Genomic DNA, 27,220 nt, shown 5'->3' on the forward strand with positions numbered 1-27,220 from the left:
TATCAGAGAGCACGCTGTCTCAGAGAAAGACACCCGGAGTTCAGACACATACTTCCTTCTGTAAGAGATCACATACATGGTGCACTATGACAGCATTTGAAATCACCCTGATTTTGAAGCTCTTTGTTAAAGAGAACTGAGCTTATTTTGAAAGTATTTTGAACACTGCCACAGGATACACTAAAGATGTATACAAAAATGAAACAGCCACTCAACCTTGTTTCTAATATAATCACCTATTTCAAAACTATAAATGAAGACAACCATTACAAAAAAAGCCATTTATTAGATATATGTACATATATACATATACATGCAAAATGATTTTATATACATTTACACAGGTTCAGTTATTAATACAGTGCAAAAATGTCTAAAAAGGTACCAGCCCACCTTCTACAAACTTAACAGATCTTTGAGAGAAAGAAAAAAGAAAGAAAAATCCACAGAAAATTATTAGCTTCACAAAGTGCCTAAAGCACTGCAAATCTTTAATGAAGTTTATTCTTTGTCAATGTTCTTGTGCTGAGCTGCTGGGTAAGGAAAAGTTTCTAAGAGACTTATCTTGAAAAGTGACAGAATTAAGAAGATGTAATTCAAACAACATTAAACAGTTTAAAGTTGAACAAAAAGGGATGGATTCCTGTTTGGGGATTTGATTCGATACAGGCATAATCCCAAGTTATGAGTCAGATTTCATGAACTCAAACTGCAAGTCATTCTTTTTTATTAAATCTTAAAGCACTGAGATCAATGTAAACTCTTCTACTCCTCTTGCTGTTTCACCATGAGAAAACATTTAACTATATAAATACCACAGAGATGTAGGAGCCATTCTAAATACTAACATTAAAATAAAAACAAAGAAAAAAAAAAACTGGTCCAACTGTGCATGTCTCTGCCTCATCCTGGAACCACAACTCAAGCCTACTAAGTGCACAGATACTAACACACACATATTAATCCACATAGATTCCTTAATATGATCTACACATAATACGTGAAAACAAGCAAACAAACAAAAAAGGAGGTTGCAAAGGGATTAAGACGAAACAGCAAACCAGAGCTTCATTCATTTTGTAGGGAAAAAAAAAAAAAATACATGAAGGCAGAACTGAACCAACTGCTTTTGTCTGATTTTATCAAAATAAATTTCAGGAAAAAGAAAATATTAAACAAAACCTGAATCTATCCTATGTTAAATACACAAGCTACCTAAACACCTTGTTCTACCACTCTTATTGCAGAGCTGTTGCTAACGTCACCTGGCATGAGAATGTATTTGGTTTTTGATAAAGCAAACAGATGCTGGGGAGGCTTCAGAACATTACAGTCTCTTCCAATCAGCTCAATACAAGAATGAGGAATAGAAAGCAGACAATGGTTCGTTGGTCCAACACCCCAGCTAAAAATGCTCTGTCTGCCTTAAGCTATAGCAGGAGAGCTCTATCCAAGCCTTCAGAGGAACAGTAAAGCTCTTCTGGACATTTTAGCCAGACTGAGGCTAAAACGACAGGAGCAGGGAGTTGCATCATTATCACTAAGGTCTTTTCATAAAGTTTTGTCTATCTGTAGTATAAAATGCTTCATCCTTTCCCACAGGATGATTCTCCATGGTACCTCAGTGGGCTGATACCCAGCTTATGCTCCTGGAAAACACAATCAGTCACGAACTCCAGTATCCTTAACAAAGTGCTGAATTGCTACTAGCATCTTTCTGAGGCTTTCCTTTCTTCAGATTTTTTTTTTTCCAACTTCTAATCCAAACTTGTGGCTTGGTTCCTGCAGCCTCTAAGGGTACCTTACTGGGTAAAACTGGAACTGAACAACATGAAAGCTGCTCACATCTCTGGGGTCATCTGGGTGTCTTAAGGTTGAATTTTGGCTTTGTTTCTCCATTTACACTCTGCAGAAAACTAGGGTAACAAACAACTTTAATCCACTCCCTTATAACAGAGAAGTATTCCCTTTTGGCACACAGCTCTAGTTGTTCTCTTAAATGGCTAGCTAAAATATTCCTCTATCATTCCCACTAGACAATTCCTCACAGCTTAAACGATTTCATTATGTTACTCTTACAGTAAATGGGATAATATGGGATGGAAAAGAATTAACTACATTTTACCACTGAAAAAAGCTCTGGCACAAAATCTTTCGATGTCCTAAAAACTGTTCAGGTTGTAACGATCTGCCTACCAATATTGTTGCTGCAGTCAAGCTGCATTACAGAAGTGCTACTGAGGTACAGCACCACAGGTTTCTGGTCAGAAATCATGAGATCTCATGAAAATTCACTGAGATTCAAGAAAGTACTTTTGTTAAGCACTTCTTCAAACTCAGGAAGACAACTCTGCATCATGTTAATCACTTTGCAACCACTAGAGGTAGAGACTATGCAAGAGGAATATAAATCTTTGGTGACATCTCTGGCGGAAGAAATGGGGCAACCAGAAAACAGTTTCCTAAGAAAAAAAATAAAAGGAAATCTAGGACCATACTGCCACAATAACACACCAAAGAGTTCTCTACATCTCAGTTTGAATGTTTACAACCCTTCAAGGACAGCTGCATCAAAATGATACGCATTTTTTTAAACAGAGAACCTATGTTATTCATGTATGTTCTAAAATGCTCCTATGCACCTCAATACATCACATACAAGAATACCCAGTACAGCAGATGTTATTCAACTCTTGCATTCAAAAGTGCAAACTCGTTAATTCATCATAGTCTAAGAACTCAACACCATTAACTAAAGGTGTTTTAGATAACACAGAGAACCTGCTCTTGCTTTCCATTATTGGTAATGGCTTTCTACCAACCAGCTACACCTTTTTTTTTTTTTTTTTTTTTTAAATAAAAAGGTGAAGGAGTCAGTAGCCTGTCATAAGTACGCTTGGGAGATTTACTACCTGTACAGACCAAGCAAACATGGAATTACCCTTACTCTAAGAAGGACCTTAACCAAGGAAATAAAGGCCGCTTGAGCTGAAAAAGATCATTTATATTCACTTTGGTTTATTTTATGCTGCCCCAAGCATATTTGCAATTAACCAATAAGCACATATTTTTAACTACAATGTGCTGCTTAGCCAGGAGATATTTATAGCCTTTATGGTTTTTAGAAGACCCACAGTGTTTTCCTTTCCTTCAAAACCTAGAAAAATTACCCTCAAGCTCATCCTAATAATTTTTTCCACTGCTATTGAACTCATCTAATTATGGCAAACGACTGCTTTACTTACATTTACCAAGTATCTTAATGCTTAACAAGTTCTATAGACAAAATGTTACCCACCACTTCATCGTCATTTCATTATACAAGTTTAATATTTTCAGAAGCATTGGCAAGGCAAGACACTGACCTGCCAAACTATTACAAAGCCAGTAAGACAAATGGCAAAATGCTGTCTAGATGGTATTAGTCAAGGAGTAAAAGCCTACTGATGGCAAGGAGAACCTCCATCAGCTGATGGCACCTGACAAGAACTACCATGCACAACTACCACACGCCATGTTAAATACAGCTACATTCCTCACTGTGTGTTTGACACAATTACAGTACCCTACTTTACTTCAAGTTGCTTTGAAATATCCTCCTTGCAGTAACCATTGTCACAAATCTTTAGAAGCACCCCAAGCAATTTTTGTCCAGTTTAATTAAAAAAAAAAAAAAAAAAAAAAAAAAAGAGTTGTAAAAATAGAGTAGCAAACCCAAAGCTTTTTTCATACTCCACAGTCAGGCTGTTTCTCCATAAGTTGTCTTGTCAGTATCTGATAAGAAGAAAGAGATGCCACTCCTATGTGAAAGGCTATTTGCCAGAGGTTGCGTAATCCGTACAAGTAAATGTTGCATAAACAAACAGAGAAAAGGAGTACAAATGTCTTCATCTTCCTTGCCGAGCTATAGAAGAGGTACAGGTAACACTGCAAAAGCACCAGAGAGACAGGATTAGCATTAAACATTTTCACATGGAAAAGGGGTAATGGGCACAAGTTACTCCTGGAGACATTCTGATTAGACACAAGGAAAATTTTTGACAGTGAGAAGAATCAGCTACTGCAATAATCTCCCCAGGGACGTGAGGGACTCACCAGCATTGAACACTTAAGATTTAGCTGGACAGAGTGCTGGGCCATCTAGTCTAGGTCATGCTTTGCCTAGAAATATTGAACCAGATGATCCTTGTGTTCCCTTCCAACCTGGTATTCTATGATTCTATGAAACTACGTACATATAGATGGGTACATAGCTGGGAATTGATGGCACATCTGTGCCTCCTGGATGTGCCTGCCAGCACAGTGATCACTAAGAAGCCCAAAGTTTCCCTTCAACTCCTGCGCTGAAAGGTCCTCCAGGAACAGCCAGAGTGGTGGCCTCAACCCAGAACCTACCAGCTAAACACAGATATGAAAACAGGTCTGCCAGCACAACTGGCATCCCTCCTGCCAGTCTCAGCCTGGGCTAAAAAGAGTCTGAAAGCTGAACCAGCTTTCAAAAACTACCTACAATTTTTACAAGACGAAGGCTTAGAAGCCAGAAAACAGTAAACCCAAATCTGCTTCTGTCATATTTTTGGGGGGATAAGTAAAGGGCTTCATTCTCTAGACTTGACTCAGTTTCTGTTAACAGGTTCAGCTAGGGCTTAAAGTTCTTTTTCCCTTTAAATTCAAGATCAGGTGGAACCCATTTGCTAAGTATGTGTGAAGAACAACAACCCTTAAAGGAGAAAACTGAAAACTCAAAGTGCTGGCAGAAGAGTTACTTTTTTAACTCAGGCAGTAATAGATCATGCTTTCTCACTTAAGGTCACAGTTTCCAACTGTGCTTATGACACAAGTAGAGATCAGCATGCAGAAAGCACTTCACATTTAAGCTGAATTTATTCACAAGCATTTTGTAAAAATGACTGCTATAGATCAAAAGGATAAGAGAGAACTCTCTTTAGCTTCTCTAGCTTTCAGGTACCAACTGGAAAAAAAAAAGCAGGTCAGAGCCTTTCTTTGTGAAGAATTACTTGCATCAAGTATTTAGATCCAAATTAATACCTCCATCTTAAAGCTCTGACATGAGCAGAGTAAGAAGGCTGAAAACCAATAAAATTTATCTATTATGATTCAATAAATAGCCGCTGTGTAAGTTTTAAATACCACAGATAAGTAAGTCTTGAGACAAGGGTCTCCAAACCATTAACCAAATGCCTACAGTGTACTCATTGCTTAGTACTGTTGCATTATGTTACTTCTGTGAACTAGTAACCCAAACACAGCAGCTTCCTGCAGTGGCAGGATAAAAATCAAAGATTTTCCAAACACCATACTGCCCTCAAGGTAAAGGTTGTGGACCACTGTTTTAGGCATTTTAAGGAACCTCTCAAGAAGAACCCATCTAAAGCAGATACTACTTCCTCATTCAAACTTTTTTTGCATAAGGAGGTCAGAGAAAATAATCATAGAATCATGGAATGGTTTGGGTTGGAAGGGACCTAAAATATCCCGTGGTTCCAACCCCACTATCATGGGTAAGGACACCTTCCACTAGATCAGGTTACACAGTATCACAGTATCACAGTATGTTAGAGATTGGAAGGGACCTCAAAAGATCATCTAGTCCAATCCCCCTGCCAGAGCAGGAACACCTAAATAAGGTTACACAGGAATGTGTCCAGGCGGGTTTTGAATGTCTCCAGAGAAGGAGACTCCACAACCTCCCTGGGCAGCCTGTTCCAGTGTTCTGTCACCCTCACTGAGAAGAAGTTTCTTCTCAAGTTTAAGTGGAACCTCTTGTGTTCCAGTTTATACCCATTACCCCTTGTCTTATCATTGTTTGCCATTGAGAAGAGCCTGGCTCCATCCTCATGACACTCCCCCTTTATATATTTATATACACTAATAAGGTCCCCCCGCAGTCTCCTCTTCTCCAAACTATAGAGACCCAGCTCCTCATGGAGGAGCCTTTCCTCATAAGGGAGATGCTCCACTCCCTTAATCATCTTTGTCGCCCTGCGCTGGACTCTCTCCAGCAGGTCCCTGTCCTTCTTGAGCTGAGGGGCCCAGAACTGGACACAATATTCCAGATGCGGTCTCACCAGGGCAGAGTAGAGGGGAAGGAGGACCTCTCTCGACCTACTGACCACCCCCCTTCTAATACACCCCAGGATGCCATTGGCCTTCTTGGCCACAAGGGCACAGTGTTGGCTCATGGTCATCCTGCCGTCCACTAGGACCCCCAGGTCCCTCTCCCCTACACTACTCTCTAACAGGTCGTTCCCCAACCTATATTGGAACCTGGGGTTGTTCCTGCCCAGATGCAGGACTCTACACTTTCCCTTGTTATATTTCATCAAGTTTCTCCCTGCCCAACTCTCCAGCCTGTCCAGGTCCTGCTGGATGGCAGCACAGCCTTCTGGCATGTCAGCCACTCCTCCCAGCTTAGTGTCATCAGCAAACTTGCTGACAGTACACTCAATTCCCTCATCTAAATCATTGATGAATATATTAAATAATACTGGTCCCAATACTGACCCTTGAGGCACTCCACTAGATACAGGCCTCCAACTAGACTCCGCCCCATAGACTACAACTCTCTGGCTTCTGTCCTTCAGCCAGTTCGCAGTCCACCTCACTACCTGATCATCCAGACCACACTTCCTCAATTTAGCTATGAGGATGCTGTGGGAGACTGTGTCAAAAGCTTTGCTGAAGTCAAGGTAGACCACATCCACCGCTCTGCCATCATCCATCCACAATGTTATTTCCTCATAAAAGGCTATGAGGTTGGTCAAGCATGACTTCCCCTTGGTAAAGCCATGTTGACTGCCCCTCATAACCCTCTTATCCTTGACATGCCTTAAGATGGCATCAAGGATAAGGTGTTCCATCACTTTCCCAGGGATGGAGGTGAGGCTGACCGGTCTATAGTTACCCGGGTCCTCCTTCTTGCCCTTTTTGAAGACTGGAGTGACATTTGCTTTCCTCCAGCCCTCAGGCACCTCTCCCGTTTCCCAAGACTTGGTAAAGATGATGGAGAGTGGTCTAGCAATGACTTCCGCCAGTTCCCTCAGCACCCGCGGGTGCATCCCATCTGGACCCATGGATTTATGGATGTCCAGATTGCTCAACTGGTCCCTAACCCATTCCTCATGGACTAAGGCAAACTGCTCCATCGATCTGACTTCATCTGAGGTCTCAGGAGTACAGGGCTCTTCAGGACTGCCTCCGGCAGAGTAGACTGAGACAAAGAAGGCATTCAATAACTCTGCCATCTCTGTATCTTCTGTCACCAGGGCACCCATCCCGTTCACCAGTGGGCCAACCTTGCCTCTGGTGTTAGTTTTATCAGCTATGTATTTGAAAAAGCTCTTTCTGTTGTCCTTGACCCCTCTGGCCAGATTTAATTCTAAGGAGGCCTTAGCCATCCTAGCTGCCTTCCTACATCCTCTAGCAGCAGCCTTATATTCCTCCCGAGTGGCCAGCCCCTCCTTCCATGACCTATAAACTCTCCTCTTCCACTTGAGCATACCCAGCAGTTCCTTATTTAGCCACGCAGGTCTCCTGGCCCGCTTCCTTGACTTCCTACGTGTCGGGATGCTCTGCTCTTGAGCTTGGAATAAGCAATTCTTGAATGTCAACCAACTATCTTGGGCCCCTTTACCTTCAAGCAGCCTTGCCCATGGGATTTCCCCTAGCAATTGCTTGAAAAGGCCAAAGTTTGCCCTGCTAAAGTCCAGGGTTGCAATTCTACTTGCTATTGTACTGGTCCTACCACACAAGATCCTGAATTCCACCATCTCGTGGTCGCTGCAACCAAGGCAGCCCTCAACCTTTACTGCTTCGACCAGCCCCTCCTTGTTAGTGAGGATGAGATCCAGCAGTGCTCCTCTCCTGGTTGGCTGATCCACCATTTGGATGAGGAAGTTATCATCCATACACTGGAGGAAGCTCCTGGACTGTGGCTGGGTTGCTGAGTAGTCCTTCCAGCAAACATCAGGGAAGTTAAAATCCCCCACGATGACCACGTCCTGTGACTGTGAAGCCGCTCTCAGCTGCTTGTAGAAGGCCTCGTCAACTTCCTCACCCTGATCTGGTGGCCTGTAACAGACACCCACAACAGTATCGCCCCTGCCAGCCTGCCCCTTAATTCTCACCCACAGACTCTCAACTCGCTCGTCCTCTGTTTCTGTACAGAGCTCAGTACATTGCAGCTGCTCTCGCACATAAAGAGCAACCCCACCACCCCGCCTGGCTGGCCTGTCTTTCCTGAAAAGGACATAGCCCTCCATGAGTATATTCCAGTCATGTGAGCCGTCCCACCACGTCTCTGTAATTGCCACCAGATCATAATCTCCTGACTTAACACAGGTCTCCAACTCCTCCTGCTTATTTCCCATGCTGCACGCATTGGTGTATAGGCATTTCAAGGAGGGAGCTGAGCTCACCAATTTCACCCTAGGATTATAGGAGGCCTCCCAGTCTTCATCAATCCTAGAGTGCTGCCCCACTGGGGCAAGCCCAGTTACAACCCCATCCCCCTTCGAATCTAGTTTAAAGCTCTCCAAATGAGCCCTGCTAATTCATGCCCCAGCATCCTTTTGCCTCTGTGAGTTAAACCTTTCCCACGTGCCATCATCCGGACTGGAGCCTTATAAAACCAGCTGTTATCAAAGAACCCAAAGCCCTGCCTAAAGCACCAGTCTCGTAGCCAATTGTTTACAGACTGAATTTTCCCATTCAATCCCACATCATCACCGGAAGATGGAAGAAGTGAGGAGAAGATCACTTGAGCCCCAGACTCTTTCACCATCCGCCCCAAGGCCCTGTAGTCTTTCTTCATCCCCCTCAGACTGCGGGAAGCAGCTTCCCCCCCACCTGTCTGGAAGACCAGCAGCGGGTAGTAGTCTGTCGGGTGCACCAGGCTGGGGAGCGCCTTGGTGATATCCCTGATCTGGGCTCCAGGCAGACTACACACTTCCCTATGATGAGGGTCAACTCTGCATATCGGGCCCTCTGTTCCTCTCAGAAGGGAATCGCCTACAACAATGATTTTTCTTTCTTTCTTGTCAGAGGCAGTCTTGAGGCGTGAAGTCGATCGCCTTTTCCTATGTGACCTTGTAGTCTGGCCTTGCACCACATCCTCACTTACCTCTCCATCAAGATCCAGGGCCTCAAACCTATTACTGAGGGGCACCTGGGGAAGCAGGGCAGGGAGGAACGTTGCCCACGGTTCCGAACTGGAACTCGCTTCCAGCCCTCATCATCTTTTTGGTCCCTTACCTCTGCGTGACAGCTACAGAGCAGGGGCTGTCTCGGGTCATCCCCCTCTGTCTGAGAGGACAGGGGGTCCATCCCCTTGTGGGGGGTATCTCCCTGGAACCGTTCCTGCTGACATGCTAGGGAGTTACTCCACCAGTCGATCTCCCTTTCACAGTCCCTGATGGTCCTCAGCGTCTCGACCTCCTCCTTAAGTTCTGCCACCAATCTAAGCAGATCTTCTACCTGCTCACACCTCACACAGGTGGAATGCTGGCCTCCCTCCCTCGGCAGCAGCAGGCTCTGGCACTCCCTGCAGCCAGAGACCTGAACAGCCACAGTTTGGGGCAGGGTCTCTGTCTGAGTTGCTACAGTCTCCTTACTGCAGGCTCTCCTTCTGGAGGCGACCATATTGGTCAGCAGTCTGGGACACCAGCAACAGAGTCCACAACACAACCTGCTTGTTCCTCCCTGCGCCTGGTGGGCAGCGACGTGTGGCTGCCCTCCCAAAGGCTCTTTCAAGGCAAGGGGCAGGGGTGCGGTCGCCGTTACTGCGGGAATGCCCCCTGCCACGTCAGCCGCTCTCTCACAAGGGCTGCTGGGGCTTCGGGGATCGGGAGATGTCGGGAATCGCGATGTGTCTGCGCTGTCCCAAGCACTGTCAAATCCAGCCTTGAACACTGCCAGGAATGGAGCAGTCACAGCTTCTCTGGGCAATCAGTGCCAGTGCCTCACCACCCTCACAGTAAAGAACTCATTTATCACAGTCAGACCATTTGGCATGTCAAAACATGAAAGCACTGAAAAGGCTTGCAACTACAGTTTGCTAAAGGTCAAACTGTGCCTTTAACTGTACTTGTGCCACTTCATTGGAATACCTCAGTGGAATGACCTAGGTAGAACACTAAATCCCAAACTGTTGCTCTGCTTATCTGAAAATTTTGTCCTGTATGCTATAATATTAAAATAATAAGAAAGCATTTTATTTACAGTTAACTTACCTGAAAAACACAGGCTAGAAAAGGTAGAAAAAAAGCTATCACATTTCCAATTCCTTCATGGTCCTCCTGTTTAGATTAAATGAAGTAACAAAACAACTGCATCAGGTACAGCTTATACCAAGTACTGCTTGATATTTTAGAATGCTGTATTTCATCAAGTACCTCTCATTCTAGCTTATGTTGATTGACTGTAACAATGTTAAACAGCAAGATCAGTATCACTGAATGCAATACAAAGAACTAAGGCTTAGGTGATGATTCTTGCTAAATAAAACTGTGCCACCATACGATCAAGACACCTTTTTTTTTTTTTCTACTTTTTAAAAGTTGTGTAATTTTTTTAAGCATATCTGAAAGTGTTAACAAAAGCATCTAGAACAAAATACAAGAATGGGGGAAAAAAAAAAAAAAGTAATCCAGCCAGCCTGGCAAGACTTAAATATTCATCAAAATTTTAATGTCCCTAGAAAAGAATGAAATGCCATGTGTTGCAACAAACAACAAAACACGAGGTCCAGCAGGTGAGCAATCAGTTGTCCATTCCCTGGACAAACACCACACTTTGTGCGAGAAAGTGTATGCTCTACTAAGTCAAAGAAGAGCCACCCTTAATCTGGTTACCCAAATAATTCACTCCCTCTGACTCATGTACAAATTTCAATTCAAGCACGGTTACCTGAAATGAATACTCTGCTAGGTGAACTCCTCGAATGAGATTCAAAGCTCCACACATGATGTTCAGAACAAGTGACAGAATGCCCAGGGGAGTCACACGCTGCATTCTGTAAGTAGGTACTTAAAAAAAAGAGAGACATTGAAAGGTCACAACCTTAATTAGCTCATGCAGGTTTTAAACATTTTCAAAACCTTTCACGTTTGCTCCAGAGAAGACCAATTATGACTAGAAAATCTTTTTTGTTGCAATATCTTGTTTAGTTCTTCACACATTTACAAATCAGCAAAGCTTTGGAGTATTTTTTAGAGAGATTAAGCAACAGAATTTGTTCTTAAGCTATTTGGCATTAATGTCTTCTACTGTGGTGCACACAAATATTTTTCCACCGTTTATTACAGCAGATTAGCATACCTAACACTCTTCACAGGTCAGTAGAAGAGCGAGACTCTTTAAGCACTGGTCTGGGAAAGAGCTTAAATTTTTGACACCCACAAAAGCAAGACAGCAATTCACTTCTTCCTCAACTGTAATTGATTGGGTCTGTGGGAAGAAATTGTAATATTTCTTCCCACCAAGCTTGAGGTTTCAGGCTGGTATACAGCAATTTAGTTTTACCTGCATAGCTTCCACACAGCATTTGGTTCCCTAACCAAGTAGCTGACAGGACTCAGCTGTACAGCCAATGACTTTGAGGCTCTGCTGCTAGTACAGCTGTAGGAGTTGGCAGGATGATACTACCTAGTCACAGCAGGGAAACGTCTGTTGCAGAACTTCTGGGTCTCTCAGACTGACAAAACAAGGTCAAACCGAAACATAACCGCAGGTTGAGGGTCTCCCCCTCTACTCTGCCCTGGTGAGACACGCCATGCAGTCCTGCATCCAGCTCTGGGACCCCCAGCATAAGAAATACATAGAGCAGTTGGAGGGAGTCCAGAGGTCACAAAGATGCTTCGAGGGCTGAAGCACCTCTGCTATGGAGACAGGCTGACAGCTGGGTTTGTTCAGCCTGGAGAACACCTTAGAGAACTTCCAGCGCCTAAAGAGGCTGACAAGAAAGCTGGAGATGGGCTTTTGACAAGGCCAGCTAGGCACAGAACACAGGGGAATGGCTTTAAACTGATAGAGGGAAGATTTAGATTAGACATTAGGAAAAAAATTCTTCCCTGTGAGGGTGGTGAGGCACTGGAACAGGTTGTCCCAAGAAGCTGCGGCTGCCCCATTCCTAGCAGTGTCCAAGGCCAGACTGACAGAGCTTGGAGCAACCTGGTCTAGTGGAAGGTGTCCCTATCCATGGCAGAGGGGCTGGAACTAGATGAGCTTTAAGGTCCCTTCCAACCCAAACCATTCTGTCATTTTATAAAAAACGGGGTCTAGGAATTAAACTGGATGTTACATTTTTTTGTCTTTGAGCCACATTTTACAGTGTATCACAATTCCCTTTCTCCATGTTTCACATACAGTGAACTATATCTCCTTGCATTCCCACCTTCTTCACTACTACTACATAACAGCCACACCTCCAAATATCATTTCTTCAGGATCATCTAATTGATACATACCTAATTAAGGTCAAAGCAATTATTATACATGTGTATTTAACTTTGGAACCTGCCACTTCTAATTCAGTTTTGGTTGTACAAATCTCACATATTTTTCTCCTAGCTGTGCTCGCTAACCCAACAGATACCACACCTAGATACTCACCTACATTTCATCCCTGCCCTTGGATCATCACAAGTAGAACACCATCAGCATAGTAAACAGGAACGTAATCTGCAGCTCAGATGTAAAATACAGATCCTCTCCTGCACCAACATCCATAAGATGCAGGAGAGAATGAATGAGCCCTTGAGACTCTCAAGACTCTCAGCCTCCTACCCAGGTGTAGCCAGCTCCTGTCTACTGCAGATAAACTATGTGACACAGCAGACATGGTCTCCGGCTTTTGTTTCAGTGACAGATGAAGCACAGTAACAGCTTAAATATTGCAGTACTGAATGGTTTAAGACAGGAAAACACTTTATGTCTTCTCCTTCAAGACAGATTTTGATGGATGTAAAAAAGTTTGTTGCCAAATTAACATAGGGATATAAAGTATCTTTTATTAAGTGTCAATGCAATTACCTTGTCTGGCATGCATTCATACATCCATTCATACATCCATAATTTAATCTCCAGCTGCAAAAGGAACTGTATTAATTCAATTTGATACATGCCACATTATGAAGCATCACTGTATATTATTGTAATACACATGTTCATGTATATAAATGGTGCAAGTAATCCTATCATTCACAGGCAATTTTGCTTTTTTCCCCCATGCAGTGAAATCTAAGGTCCAAACAGCGTGCTGGACAGAAGCTGTACCAGCATGTTTGTTCATGCACTGACCCAGGTATGAAGTTTCCGCTTATTTTTGATAAATTAAGCAATGTTGCAGCTATATATCTCTCTCATGGAAACTTACTTATGAAGACTGCTGTTTCTTCTTTGTTTCGAAGGTTTACTTCAGAGGCACACAGTGTCTTTCAAACAAAGAAAAATTATCAAGTGCAAGTGTCATTCATTGCATTTTGCAAACCATACATGACAAGAGTTTCCATTCCTCAGGGAAAAACAATGCAAGTCTTGATATATTGCTTCTGTAGCAAAGAATATTATGTAAAAGGTACTAGTTACTTTTGCTTTTTTCCTGTTGTCCAGATAAAAAGAATTACTGTCACAGATGCAGGGGAGATTACAACATCCAGTTGCTCAGGGTTCAGATTCTGTGAAAACTGATCTCTAAATTGTTTGCTGTGGAGCTTTATTTCTTCTATATTATTCTGAGGTTTAATTCACAAACTGAAATTGCACAGTAGAAGCAAGACAGGTACTGCTAAGGAGAAATTACTACAGCTGCTTGTGTGAATTCAATCATTTTTATAAAAAGAATTTCACACTAAAATTCCTTATTACACTAAATAAGGAAACAAGAGCACTCTTAATTTAAGACAGGACAAATCTGCAGAAGCACAATTAAATTCTAATTTGGGTTTCAAACTGATACAACTCCAAAGGAGAAAAGCTGTGTACTTTCAAGATACAAGAACCATACAGAAGATGTTCTGGGGACTGTGGATTACCTTACACTCAGGAAGAATGCATCTGTAGATTTGAACATTTACAGAACAACTGTGTGAAAACACCCTCACACAATGAAGAAATTGAAACCTCTGACTAGAAAAGATTTTCTGAGCAGAGGCCTCTGACTATTTAATCAGAGACTGACAAAAATGCCAGTACCACACTCCATCCTGTCTCTTCAAGGCACAGCACAGCAAGGGTTTGACAATGCATCACATACCCAAAGCTCCAGATAAAGACAGCACCAGGAGTAGAAAATGAAATCAGACTCAAACACTTTAAAGTAAAATACAAGCACACAAAAGAGAGATACGAGACATCTTCAAAACACACCTGAAAAAGGACCCTGTGAAGGGCTCCCTGTGTGCCTACAGAAGACTAAACATTCATCAAGGGGAGTATAATGCTCCATAATTTAACAGCATGCTTACTAGACATATAGCACAAGCTGTTGTTCTACTTCACAGAGCCAATTCTAATGTAAAAACTCTCCCTCTTCACAGAAAGCTACTTCAAATTTCTTCTGTATACAGACCTCACTATATGCAGGAGTTTTATCAGCTGTGCTAATATCAAGAAACAAGGTGATTTTTGCAACAGCAGCTGAGGTTGTGTAGTTGTGGATCAAGTACACGATGCTAACATTGTTCTGGCAAGAACTGGGCTGGGTTTAGTTAAACAAAGGAAGGAACAAACAGAAGGAAGAGTAAAAAAAAAAAAAAAGGAAAAATAAAGCTCTTATTCCCATACATACCAACAAGGACAAAACTACCCTGACTTTTCAGACTCCTTTCACACTAAAATGAAGAGCCAGGGAATGTGATCACACAGCTCAAAATAAGACAAGAACCAGCTACAACCATGTAAGGAGACTGATGTTTTGATCAATCCACTGACTGATCTATCCTCACTACAGAACGTGGACAAAATTAAATTCTGCTCTCCTGCAACCATAACGCTTCCAACACATGCTCAAGAAATCTCCTATATAGAAGAGCCGTAACATAAATAACATTAATATGGGAATAAACACTATCCACAGAGTTAAACTTAGAGCAGTAAAGTGGTAATGATGAGAGGAGAGAGACATAAGCCAGGAAAGCCGACTCCATCTGAGGAAAACAGATGATCATAAACATGATCCTTAAAATGAAAGTAGAACAATCTGTAAGAGTATTTGCATTAGACCAGAGAGAACAGCCAGAAATACAAAGCCAGATGGAAAGCAAAAGAAAGCAATTAAGAATATGGGGGAACTGAAAATGTATTTCTGATCTGTGGATACAAACTAGTTTGTAAACGTTTACTGGCACCAAAACTGTTCATACTAATGCAAAACACTTCTAAACCCAGTCACATCATTAAAATACTTAATCATAGAATCATAGAATAGTTAAGGTTGGAAAGGACCTTAAGATCATCTAGTTCCAACCCCCCTGCCATGGGCAGGGACACCCCACACTAAACCATGTCACCCAAGGCCTCATCCAACCTGGCCTTGAACACCGCCAAGGATGGAGCATTCACAACCTCCCTGGGCAACCCATTCCAGTGCCTCACCACTCTCTCAGTAAAGAATTTCTTCCTTATATCCAATCTAAACTTCCCCTGTTTAAGTTCAAACCCGTTACCCCTTGTCCTGTCACTACAGTCCCTGATGAATAGCACTCACAAATCTGACTGGCAAATAAAATGTTTTCTATTTTTTTTCTTCTTCGTAGCCACTGTCCCTTTGTATTTTAACTTAAAATACATACATCAGGGTCCAGCTCATTCATCAGAAACAACACGACTGAGCAACAGGAACTTCATTTTATTCGTGTTGTATAAGCCAAGAACACCACACAAAGAGTAGATACAAGCTCATGGTTCTCCAGCTGCATTTAAACCACCATGTTAATACAATTAAACTGAGACATGATTTAGTGGTGGACTTGGCAGTGTTAGGTTCACAGCTGGACTCAATCTTACAGGTCTTTTCCAATGTAAATGATTCTACGATTTCATTTTATAGAGGAAGCAGGCAGGATTTTGAGTACGCAACTGAAAAACAAATAGGAAGATACCAATTTTACAATACATAAGTACAGGTAAGTACTTCGAAAAGCAGGTAGAATCACAGAATGGCTTGGGTTGGAAGCTCATGTAGTTCCAACCCCACTGCCATGGGCAGGGACACCTTCCACTAGACCAGGTTGCTCAAAGTCACGTCAGATTTCATTACGAAAGGGTTCCTCATCAAGCCTCTATGTGTTGTTTATACTGATATACATATCCTCTTTCAGAATTTTAGTCAAATTCATTATATTTTAAAGAATAAGGTAAAAGAAGAAAGCAAAGCAGGGAGAATAACCCAACACGGAATGTCTGGGAATGAGTTCTACCCTCAGCATATATTCCTCTAAACTTTTCTTTCCTCAAGCCTGAAGCAACTCAGACTGTAATTACATATCTTCTATTAGAATCTGCAACAAGCAGTGAATTAGTTGAGCTTCTTCTGTCACAGAAAATTTAACAAAGAACTAATCTAACATGCAGAATGCCAAGTCCAGTTGCAACCAACTGTCCATAAAGAAAAGCTGGTCTAAGGCTGGAAAGAAAGATACTACCATGAGTCCTTAAATGCTCTGATGCATACCTGCTATATTGTTGTTAACTATGATAGAAAGGCAGTCAGTCTTTTTTCTTGGGTTTCATGCACATGATATGTATGTTTCTCAGTACAAAGTGAACTGCTGCTGTTACAGGTTTTTCTACTGTTTGCAAAGTTAGGTTAAGGAAGTCTGTCACCTGTGTGTAGTAGTAACTTACCAACCTCCACATGAACACCTGCATGCCCACCATTTGCCATCCCATTCATCAGCTCCATATCCTCTAGTTTCAGCTGAACTGGGGGCTGGAACTTCAGCTCCTCCTCCATCTTCTCCCAGTTGTCCTTCATTTGAAAGCGATTCGCACCGTTAAAACGGCATTTCACTTTCTGAATAATGTTATCTGAAACAATATAAAAACATGCTTCAATTAGTTTTGCAAAAGTTAAGTGTTTCAGGTAATTATTAATCAGATCACGGCATTCTTTTTAATTATTTTTCATTTCTTCCTTCATTTCTTTTCTTACTAGTTTCAGGTGTAGAATTTCACTCCTGGTTAGGGAGAAAAATATCTCTCCTAAGTATTTTATATCACACCCACTCCCTTCTGGATACTTTAAATCTCAACATCCTGCCTGCAGTGGATTGAAAACAAGCTTTCATATTCCAGACTCGATTTAACACATATCTTAAACTACTCATGAACTACATGAGAAGCAATTCCACATTGTGTTTTAGCAACATCAAGGATTAGGGTTTTTCTCCAAGCACAGAAATAAATTAATTCAACCTGTATTTGAGTCATGAAGCAATTCTGACCAGCAGAGTCAATTCCACAGCGATTTTACCAACATCCAAGCCACACATCTACATACATATTAGCCTACTTCATCTCTCACACTTCAAATTTAATACCATTTGCTAGCAAATCCCTTTCCACAAATGTGGCTGCTGGTTTGACAGGAGTTGCACTGAGCAGAGAATTTTTCTAAGTACTTACTGCTCACACCTCCAGAAATGAAGTAACTCACTGTGGATACTTCCCATTTAATTGTGCAAAGATATTGGCAAATTCAAGCTATTTCAAATGCTTAGAGAAATAAAATGCAAAAACATTTATTTTCCTAAGATATCCTATAAGTAAAAACTATATCCTTAAGATATTGTGACACTAGAAGATTTGCACAGGTTGGCCACAGCTACAGCTGGATACAATACATATGTAACAGCTTAAGCACAAGTTCCTTAAGCAGGAGGACTTCTGTGTTGAATACACAGTGCCATAAGCAGTCCTTAGCGAAAAATCCTGTATTTTATCTTAAGTGAGTCTGCTAAAATTAGCTGTAGCTACCAGGCAAAAGGCTAAGATCTTAGGCATTAAGTGGATCTTAGCTTCAAATACAGAAAAGGTATTGGGGCGGGGAGAGGAAAGGAGAGGAGGGTTGGGAATCACACAGCAACCTTAGGTAGACTCAGCACAAAATGCTGTACAGTAATAGAAATTAAGAAAAGGGGTATTTTTCTTTAAAAAGAGACTTATGCAATTGAGAGGCAAGACATTCCCAAATTCCTATTCAGGTTTAAAAAAAAAAAAAAAAAAAAGACAGTCATTTGGATCTTAGTTTAGAATTACATCATGCCTAGAATGTGCCCTGCAGGGAAATCCACCCAAGATGGCTGTATGTGTCATACGCTTTCCTTGTAAATTTCTCAATCTTTTAAGCCTGAGCTTAACACTACTGCTGAAATCTGGATAGAAGTGTGCTAACCACTGCACTGTCTTATCCTTTCCTAGGAAAGAGTTTCTCACTGCAAGTGAATTGTGTTTTATAAAGGTACAAGGTACAGTAGAGCAGCTCCTCCTTGGCAAGAAAACCATTTATTTCAGATTAAAAAATGAACACTATGCATGATTATGAAGCATTATGTGAATTTAAGTCATGCCATAAGTAAAGCTGCCCATAATAATCTATTCTGTCTCCCTTTTTCCCTGTACCCATCTGTCCCCACTTGTCAGATATTTTTAATTAAGTTAGAAAGTGTTTGAGATAAGGATTTCTTTTTCTTCCTGTGCGTGTTTAGTAATCACCACAGCATTTTGTTCATCTATTAAAGGCACTCTAAGGAACTGCAAACCCAACAGTCTAATAGTTTAAGACAAATGCTAGCTCTCCCTGCTCTTCCTACACATGCAAAGGCACACAGAGAGTCATTTTCACGATCAGGCTTTGGCCAGGAGACATTTTTTAACATCATAAAAGTAGCAGACACACAATTAATTAATTCTCTATTAGAGAACAAAGTTACAAACCAAATTCAAGAAAAGCATATGGTCTGGAAGCTAAACCGATGCTTGTCATATCATAGGAAGCAGCAAATTCCCACTGAAGCTCCTCCAGGAAGCAAAACGCCATGACAGTTGAGTAAGTGCTGGAACAGATTGCCATGCAGGCAATATCCCCAGAAGAAAGGAAACTGAAATAGAGAAGAGAAAAGAAAAAAGTAATATCAACATAAAAAGGTAAGAGAGCCATGCTGAATGTGAGAAGTAAACTGTGCTTTCCATCAAAATGAAATGTATAGACTGCGCTGAAAGAGCAGACTGCAAAAAATATATGGCTTGCGCTGCTGTAATAGTCATGCAGCCCCTGCAGATCTAATATCTATTCTTAACTCATTCAGTATGCCTTGGCATAATAAAGATCACAATACAGACTTTATGAAATTGCTCCATTAGTAAAAATTAAGGACATTATTTTCCGAGGCTGTCTTTAAATCACATCAATAAGAAAAGAGATGGCCAGAAAACATCACTGGCAAGAAGGTTTGGAAATAAAACACAGTGGCTTTCCAGAAACAAAACTAAACCCAAGCAAGCTTGTTCACAGGAGGTAAGCAGATATATTCATTGCTCTCTTTGAATATGACAACTTCATCTTAACAGCAAGAGATATTTGTTAATTTGCACATACCAAAATATTCAAACACTGTTACTGTGAAATCATTTGTAACAAATAAAGATGAGTTTGTATCAGATACAGCACAATAAAAATTCTGCTCCAAAAGGGGTCACCCTAACACTGAAGCCGTATTTATGCAGAAGTTTCCACTTAAACATGGCCCAAACAGGGTATTCATCGGACCAAAATGCAGGTGTGTATTTAAGGATGAGAGAAATCACTCTCATCTAGGCTTCTTTAAACAAGATGGGAGCCAGGGTACCTAGTTCAGATGTCAGCACTACACGCAGACAGCTAAACTTCCACAATCCCCACCATAATTACAGATTCGTAAGCATCTCTGAAAGAAGACTGAGGAAATCTTTTCTTACACATTAGCCATTTGTTAGATCAGTATAAAAATCAAAGTTTTGGAGCTGAACAATTACTCTCTGTATTTTTTCTCTTTTCCACTATTTATATATATCATCCCTCTCAAAGAAATACTTGTTGCTTCTATTTTATCACATTTTTATTTATTTATTATACCATGTACTTGGGATTTATGGTTTTGGTTAGCTCTGTGACAGCCTAGTTACAATGTGTAGGTTCCCTAAATTCCTTTTGTCTTCAGCTCACAGTTGAGGACCAACACCACACCTGTGTAAAAATACCTTTTCCAAGCTGCCAATAATTTATAGCCTTTTTGCCATGTATCTGTATGCACTCACTTCCAAGCCCAACGCATAGCTACTTCTGTAGCAACCAGAGAAGATTAAAAGCAGAAAACATTAGCATTAAAGGGCACAAGTTCACTTTTCCCTCAAAGGAATTAAAATGCTAATCTCTGCTTTTCCAACTGATTCAGGGTAAGTTCAAGTCTTTCTCCAACCACTCCCCCCAAAAGGGGTACTTAGTTTTAGCCCAGCATTAGTTTAAATTTTCTTATGTTTGCTAATCAAACAAGCAATCACAAGCTAAAACTCAATTTTTAATTTCTTAAAATAAAGACTAACAGATCCTTGCCCAATAAATAAAACCTAAGATTTATAATTTGTCCACACTGGCTACTGTTAGCATGTTTCAGGCCTCCTCAAAACATATCCATCAGCCAGAGGTTTAGACTCAAACCCTTCTGGTATTTGGAAAACAAAGTGGGTAGTACGCAGGAGAGAGTCACGGCAGTTCTGTGCAAGCCAGAATCAGATGAAAAGGAATTGGGGTTCAGACTAAACTAATCAATACCTAGGCATTAGGATGCTGTCTTAGAAGGTGTTTGTAGAAGTCCAGGATATTCCAATTGCTAATAGTAACAAGTACTGCCCATTGAGCAGAAAGCATCTGGTACAAAAACGAAAACTAAAATAAGCAATTCTTAACATATGCTTACTAAACTGAGTAGGAGCTGTGTGGCTGTGGTGCTGAGACATAAGGTTTCAAAATACTTGGAGGTTACAATCTAGACATGAGTGGTGAATTTTCAAACTGGAGTTAGGCACTATAGAATATACCTAAAGTTTAACTAATCCCAAGTCAAGGATGCTGGGGAGGAGGGATTGTAGTGACAGGACAAGGGGTAACGGGTTCAAACTTAAACAGGGGAAGTTTAGATTGGATATAAGGAAGAAATTCTTTACTGAGAGGGTGGTAAGGCACTGGAATGGGTTGCCCAGGGAGGCTGTGAATGCTCCATCCTTGGCGGTGTTCAAGGCCAGGCTGGATGAGGCCTTGGGTGACATGGTTTAGTGTGGGGTGTCCCTGCCCATGGCAGGGGGGTTGGAACTAGATGATCTCAAGGTCCTTTCCAACCTTAACTATTCTATGATTCTATGATTTCAAAACTTGAAGTAAAAAAAACACAACCAAAGGCAACTTACTGTATGCTCAAGTCACGTCCTTTCACTGTGCCTCGACTTGGATACTGTGCCAGAATTGAGGATAATGCCTTCAATCTCTTTCTGCATTCCAGAAAATCCTGGTTGAAATGAAAATCTGTGGAGGCTGAGAGGGGAAGTCCATCCCTCACCCGCACCACACAGGCAAAAAAGATCATGGACATTCTCCACAGGAGTACTCATGAGGACAACCTGAAAATGAAATATTGAATTAAGTTAATGGATGTAATATTAGTTACTTACAATTTAGTATGTTAGCTAGGAATACATCAAGGTAAGCCTTCATGCACCACTGCTACTGAACAGTACCTCTTGTAACACCACTGCAATCAAAAGGCAATTAAACTGCTCTCAAAGGTCACAGCTGCATCCATTTTTTGCCTCTCAGACAAAAAGGTGAGGCAAGAGATTTGATAGAGGAATTACCTACCTGAAAAACAGAACTATTTTTCCTCCTTCTGCTTTACCTCAAGCAAAGGAAAACCAGAAACGCTGAGTAAAGTTCTTAAAGGTATTTACGGAAACTGGCTAACCCCATCTGACACAGCATCTTCACTAGTGTTGCAAATAGCTGCACTAGTGTTACAGTTATCTTATTTTCTAGTATAACACAGATACAAAAATAAATTTCAGGCTACAGCCTGTCAGGAGCTTTTTACAGAATCAACTAGGACTAAATATAGAATAAAAGTTGCCCTCTCTCAACTTCTTACTTCTAACAGATCACAATGTCCCATGCAAAGTTATTATTGGGATTTACCTGGTACATTCAGAACATACAAGAAATCTGTCCTTCAGACATACCAGGAGTATCCGTGCGAGATGTTAGAAGGCTAATGCAGCAGCTCACATAATCTCTGAAAGGCAACCATAAGGAATCATTTTAGAAAATGAACTAATGACTTATATCTCTATACATATTTACAATGTAAACTCTCCCATGCAGTGGCTAAACATGTCCTAGAAAGTATTTTGCCTAAAGAAAATCAGACAACTAAATTTCTTATCCAATATATCAATTCCTAGATGCATTCAGAGACACTATGAAATGATATGCAAAATATTTCTGATGTCCCACTCACTGTCTCTTAGTTATCCTAGCATGCTATGAAAGACCAGCTCTAATTCAGACAAACCCCATAAACGAAGCATTAGGGAGGTGAAGGAAAAAAAGGGAATGGAAAAAAAAAAAAAGATAAAAAACCCCACACTGTGAACTCAAAACTTTAACAGTGGGAATGGCTGCTTCAAACAGCCTGCTATCAAATGATTCATTAAGATGCTGGCAGCTTCTTTGAAACGTGTCTCATCATCAAGTGTTTTTTTTTTTCTGAGAAGGTAAGAAAGCAAAGCCTCTCTTCTAGCTCAGGATTTCATAAACTACTCCGTCTGTAAAGCTTCTCTACCATTTCATACAGGTTAAGTTCTTACCACACACAGCACTACGAGGGTCTCATTTCTGCTTAGAACAGCACAATTTTATGGTCAACGGTTGGTTAACACTGATGAACTGCAACTTCAAAATACCCCAACTGATGAACGCCGCAGAGGCAACACACTGAATGCTCTCATTTACCTTTCAGAAACTTGTTGAAGATGATCAGGAAAATGGAAAGGCACCAAACTTTGAAACCAAAGATATTTTAAAGAAAGGTATCTAGCCTATGAAATTACTCAACTCGCTATGCCACTTAACAGGAAGAGTTTAAGATTAAAAAATAAATAAATATATATATATATTCATCACTAGGGATACCACCACCTGTAGTTAACCAACTGCACACATCAAGGTACACAAACTTCCAAGACACACAAACCTTCATGCTTCGGGGCATGAGGCTTTCACTAAATATCAGCTGCCCACAGAGGGATGCTCTGTTCTGTGAAAAATCTGGTATCAGGCAGACTTCCAAATTAAATGCCAGACTTTACTGAAGCAGTCAACGCTCCTTTCTTGGAGAACACACCTGCTGTAATGCAGGGTCACACTATCACTGCTTTATTCAGCCAAACGGTTTGATCTACTTTTTTTTTTTTTTCCAAATCTGCAATAAACTTAAATCTATGATCAATTTTATAAATCTTCCTGCCTGTGAATTTTTAGGTGTGCTGTCTAAGGGAATGAAGCTTATACAACCAAACTGTGAGTGGGATCAGTATCCTATGTGCCCTTTGGTTTGGTGAAAATAGGTAAATCTGCATAAAAGAAAGGTGAACCCCCAACAGAGAGAAAGTCTGATGCAGTGACAAAAATCTTAACAGTGAGCAGGAGCACAACCTCAGGGCAAAAAAACATGGAAATGTGTTCACTGGTTCTGCTTCCTACAGAGCTCTCATTTACATCGCTTAAAGGAATGCCGGTGTAGGTAACACCAAAAAAAAACCCACACTAGTTTTTTGTAGTTCCAGGGTTTGTTTGAAGTGTAGCACAGGCTTACCTAACAGAGGTGAGAGCCAACATTACCCCACAGAAAAGGGTAAAGCCTAAAAACAAATCCATGCAGACAGTTCACCTGTTTAATGTGTAAATCTTCTCATCAAGCACTGGTCACTCAGGAGTCATCCAGCCCTCTCCCTTCCTTTCCCACATTCTCCCAGCCCACTCTCTGGCACCACATCTCAATGAAGCTTTGGGATTTGCTTTTTGTTTTTCACAAGACTTTTACTGCCTGCACATCAGAAGGTGTTTCATGCCCATGGCAAATGACAGTTTCTAATATCACTGCCCTTAAAAGCTTAATGACTTTCAAGCCAATTTTGCCACGTCACCTCTAAGTGAACACAAACTACCAAAACTTATTGGACTGATCAAGGTGCCCACATAACCAAGTGAATCTATGATCTTACTATTTCAGGGACCAACCCTTCCTTCCTCCAGCCTCTTTCTATTTGCAGTATGATTAGCAGCCCAAAGTATCTGCAACTGACTTTATGTGGCAGGCCTTTGAACTCAGTACTGAACTTTGCCAACATACTTGTGTCTTTGATTAAGAGATATCAAATCTTGCTATACTCAGAATTAACAACATCATGTCAAGCCAGCTACTTTACTGGCACAAAGTATGCAAAGTCTTGAGAAATTTTTTAAGCAGTTGTTTCAGAAGAAGGGAGTTTAATTTCTGACCAAAGTAAACACAGCTTTCTTCACTTTTTGAAACACCTGTAGATCTAACAGCACTTCAGAAGAAAACTGTTCAGTGCAAGATTCTCATAAACTATACATATTTAGCAGTCTTATAACAAACAAGACTCTTCAGGGTATTCCCACAGCAGGCATCCAAAGCACAGTTATTCCATCCCTCGCTTCCCAGGTAGCAACCAACTATCTCCAGTGACTACACAGGGATTACTAAGGCCGCCTTAATCAGACCTCTTAGACTTTACTACACTATTATGCAAGCTCCTCTACACAAGATGATTAGAACCAATTTACAAGTGCCACACTTCTTGGACTGCTAGACAAACTCCTACTTTATTGTCTCTACTTAGACAAACTCCTACTTTATGGTCTCTACTTAGAAAATCTACTCAAAAGGCTACTAAAGCAAATGTAAACCATAGTTCATGAGGGGAATTATTAAAAAAAAAAAAAAAAACCACTGTTCTTTAAGAAATTATTTCATCTCACCATCAAAAGCACAGAGTTTCCTTCTAAGAATGGCATAACACTAACAAAGAATGTCTTGTTATCGGCATTTCTCTCAAGCATTTGTCTTCTCTCCTCCTCAAACGCATTTCCCTTTTTTGTAGGCCAGTTTCAAACTCAACAACATGCAACCACTTTTTCAAGTTCTGCTCTTCCTACTGGAGAAAGAGCTTAAACTTTAGCAAATGTAACCATAGCTCAGAGGCTCCTGAAGCACTCTGAAGTCTTTTGGACATGGGATAGCTTGATACACAATCATAATTATTGGACCTAATGCATCTTTCCTCAGGCAGGCAAGCTTCAGAGGGAGCACCAAACAGCTACAGGGGGGATGCCAGAAGACAAAAGAGATTCAGCTTGACTCAATCAAACACAAAACACTTACTAGTGATGCAGCTCAACTGCTGGTTTCAGTCTCAAACAAGAGAAAATTAATTGAGACATGGTTCACTCCTCTGTAGGATCATGAGGTGGATTTTTTCCTCTTCTTGCATACATAAAACAGCAAATCTGAAATGCTGTTAAATTTTTCATCTTCTAATACTGCAGTAATGGTATTCATCTGCTACTTCCAAACTGCTCTCTCAACATTCACAACCATGCTCACCAAGCTACAGATACCACTGACCCACAATACAGCAAAAGCCACTCTCCAGATTTAGCAGTGAATAAAAACACTACCATTGAAAGCATACTACCTTAGCTTTTAAAACAGGATTTGTGGACATCAAGACCTTATAGGCTCCTGTAAACCCCAGAGGCTTCAATTCTTATCCCCAAAGGAAAGCTAAAGCATGTAGAAAACCCTTTCCACCACAAATCTCTTGTTTACTTTACATACTTTATGAGTTACCAAAAATAACACGTTACACAAAACTCAAACCCCAACATTCAGCTTCCCTATCAACCACACTACCTCAGTGGACAGTCCTCCTAATTGGCCAAAACACACCATAACAACTCCAGGAGGCTCTGAAGCTCTCTCTCTACATTAATCTCTCAGAAACATCATCCACCTTATCCGCTCCTGAACATGCACCCACCCTGACCAACCCATACCCTGAAGCCTCCTAAAGTCCACCAGCTCATCTCTGTACCTTCACCAGCCACATAAGTAAGGACCCTTCCCACATCCATCCTGTTCCACCCATGACACTATACATACCTGAATGCTATTCACCCCTCTTCTCCTCCAACTAAGAATCCCAAAACCCACACAAGCAACCCCTTTCCACACTCTTCGATAAGCCCAGACACCTTGAAAGCAACCCCCCATCAGGGCATTTCTTTGTACTGATGAGTCTCCTCATATACCCCTCAAGCACCCAGACACTCCCGACTCCCCTGATGTACAGCAAAGTCCCAAGCCCTCGCGGGTCCCACAGGTGAGATCCAAATCCATCATATCACAAGCCTTCACCTCCAGTCCAACCCAAGCCCTCCTCAGAGTTCCAAGTTCTCCTTCCCCTACACCCCTCAAGCACTCCAAAGAGCCCCCAAATCCTATACCCACATAACACGATCCTGACCCCAACACACATACCACGCACAACCCCAACCCCTTCTTCCAACACCTCACTCAAGCACCCCAAACCTTACTTCCCTACCAGAGGACCCCACATCACCCCAGCCCTCTTCTACGGGGCCCATCCCCCCACACACCCCCTCAAGCACCACACATACACCCCGGAGCGACGCGACACCTCTTATCCCCAGCCCTAGGGACCCAGAAGAATACGAAAGAGGAAAGACACCCCACACACACCCCGCCAGAACCCTCCTTTACTCACCTTCTCCCGCTCCTCGCCGCAGCCTCGGGCCTTTCCGTCAGCGCAGCACTAACGGCACCACAACACACCCAAGCCCGCCCCCTTCCGCCCACAGAGGCGGTGGGTAGAGTGTCCTCGGCGCGGAGCACGCCGGGACGACGGAGGATGCAGGAAGCCGGCTGTGAATTGGTTACATACCACTCACCAGCGCCAGGCCTGGGTCAGGGCCTTAAGTCCCTTCGCAGCCTCTATAGCCCGCCCAAAGTGGGTTGTCACACACGGACAGGCTAACGCGAGCCTAAAGGTGAATGCCGTCCGCGCAGCGAGG

The 27,220-nt window shown here is 41.7% G+C and overlaps 1 protein-coding gene across 3 annotated transcripts; it reads right to left on the bottom strand.

Moving 5' to 3' along the window:
- On the bottom strand, nucleotides 1-26,974 carry SEC22C (SEC22 homolog C, vesicle trafficking protein). Of its 3 annotated transcripts, none has more exons than XM_080610003.1 (8): nucleotides 26,914-26,974; nucleotides 22,238-22,334; nucleotides 21,460-21,669; nucleotides 18,955-19,118; nucleotides 16,864-17,046; nucleotides 10,927-11,045; nucleotides 10,251-10,316; nucleotides 1-3,927 (listed from the first exon to the last, which is right to left on the bottom strand). In XM_080610003.1, the coding sequence occupies exons 3-8, from the start codon at nucleotides 21,639-21,641 to the stop codon at nucleotides 3,727-3,729; spliced, it is 915 nt and encodes a 304-aa protein (XP_080466129.1). In that variant the 5' UTR covers nucleotides 21,642-21,669; nucleotides 22,238-22,334; nucleotides 26,914-26,974; the 3' UTR covers nucleotides 1-3,726. The 3 variants fall into 3 exon arrangements, with proteins under 3 accessions (XP_080466129.1, XP_080466130.1, XP_080466131.1); XM_080610004.1 differs by having other exon boundaries at nucleotides 22,282-22,334; nucleotides 26,914-26,960; XM_080610005.1 differs by lacking the exon at nucleotides 10,251-10,316.
- Between the last annotated feature and the right edge of the window lie 246 nt (nucleotides 26,975-27,220).

Source organism: Psittacula echo (genome assembly GCF_963264785.1).
Source record: "Psittacula echo genome assembly, chromosome: 2".
NCBI lineage: Eukaryota > Metazoa > Chordata > Aves > Psittaciformes > Psittacidae > Psittacula > Psittacula echo.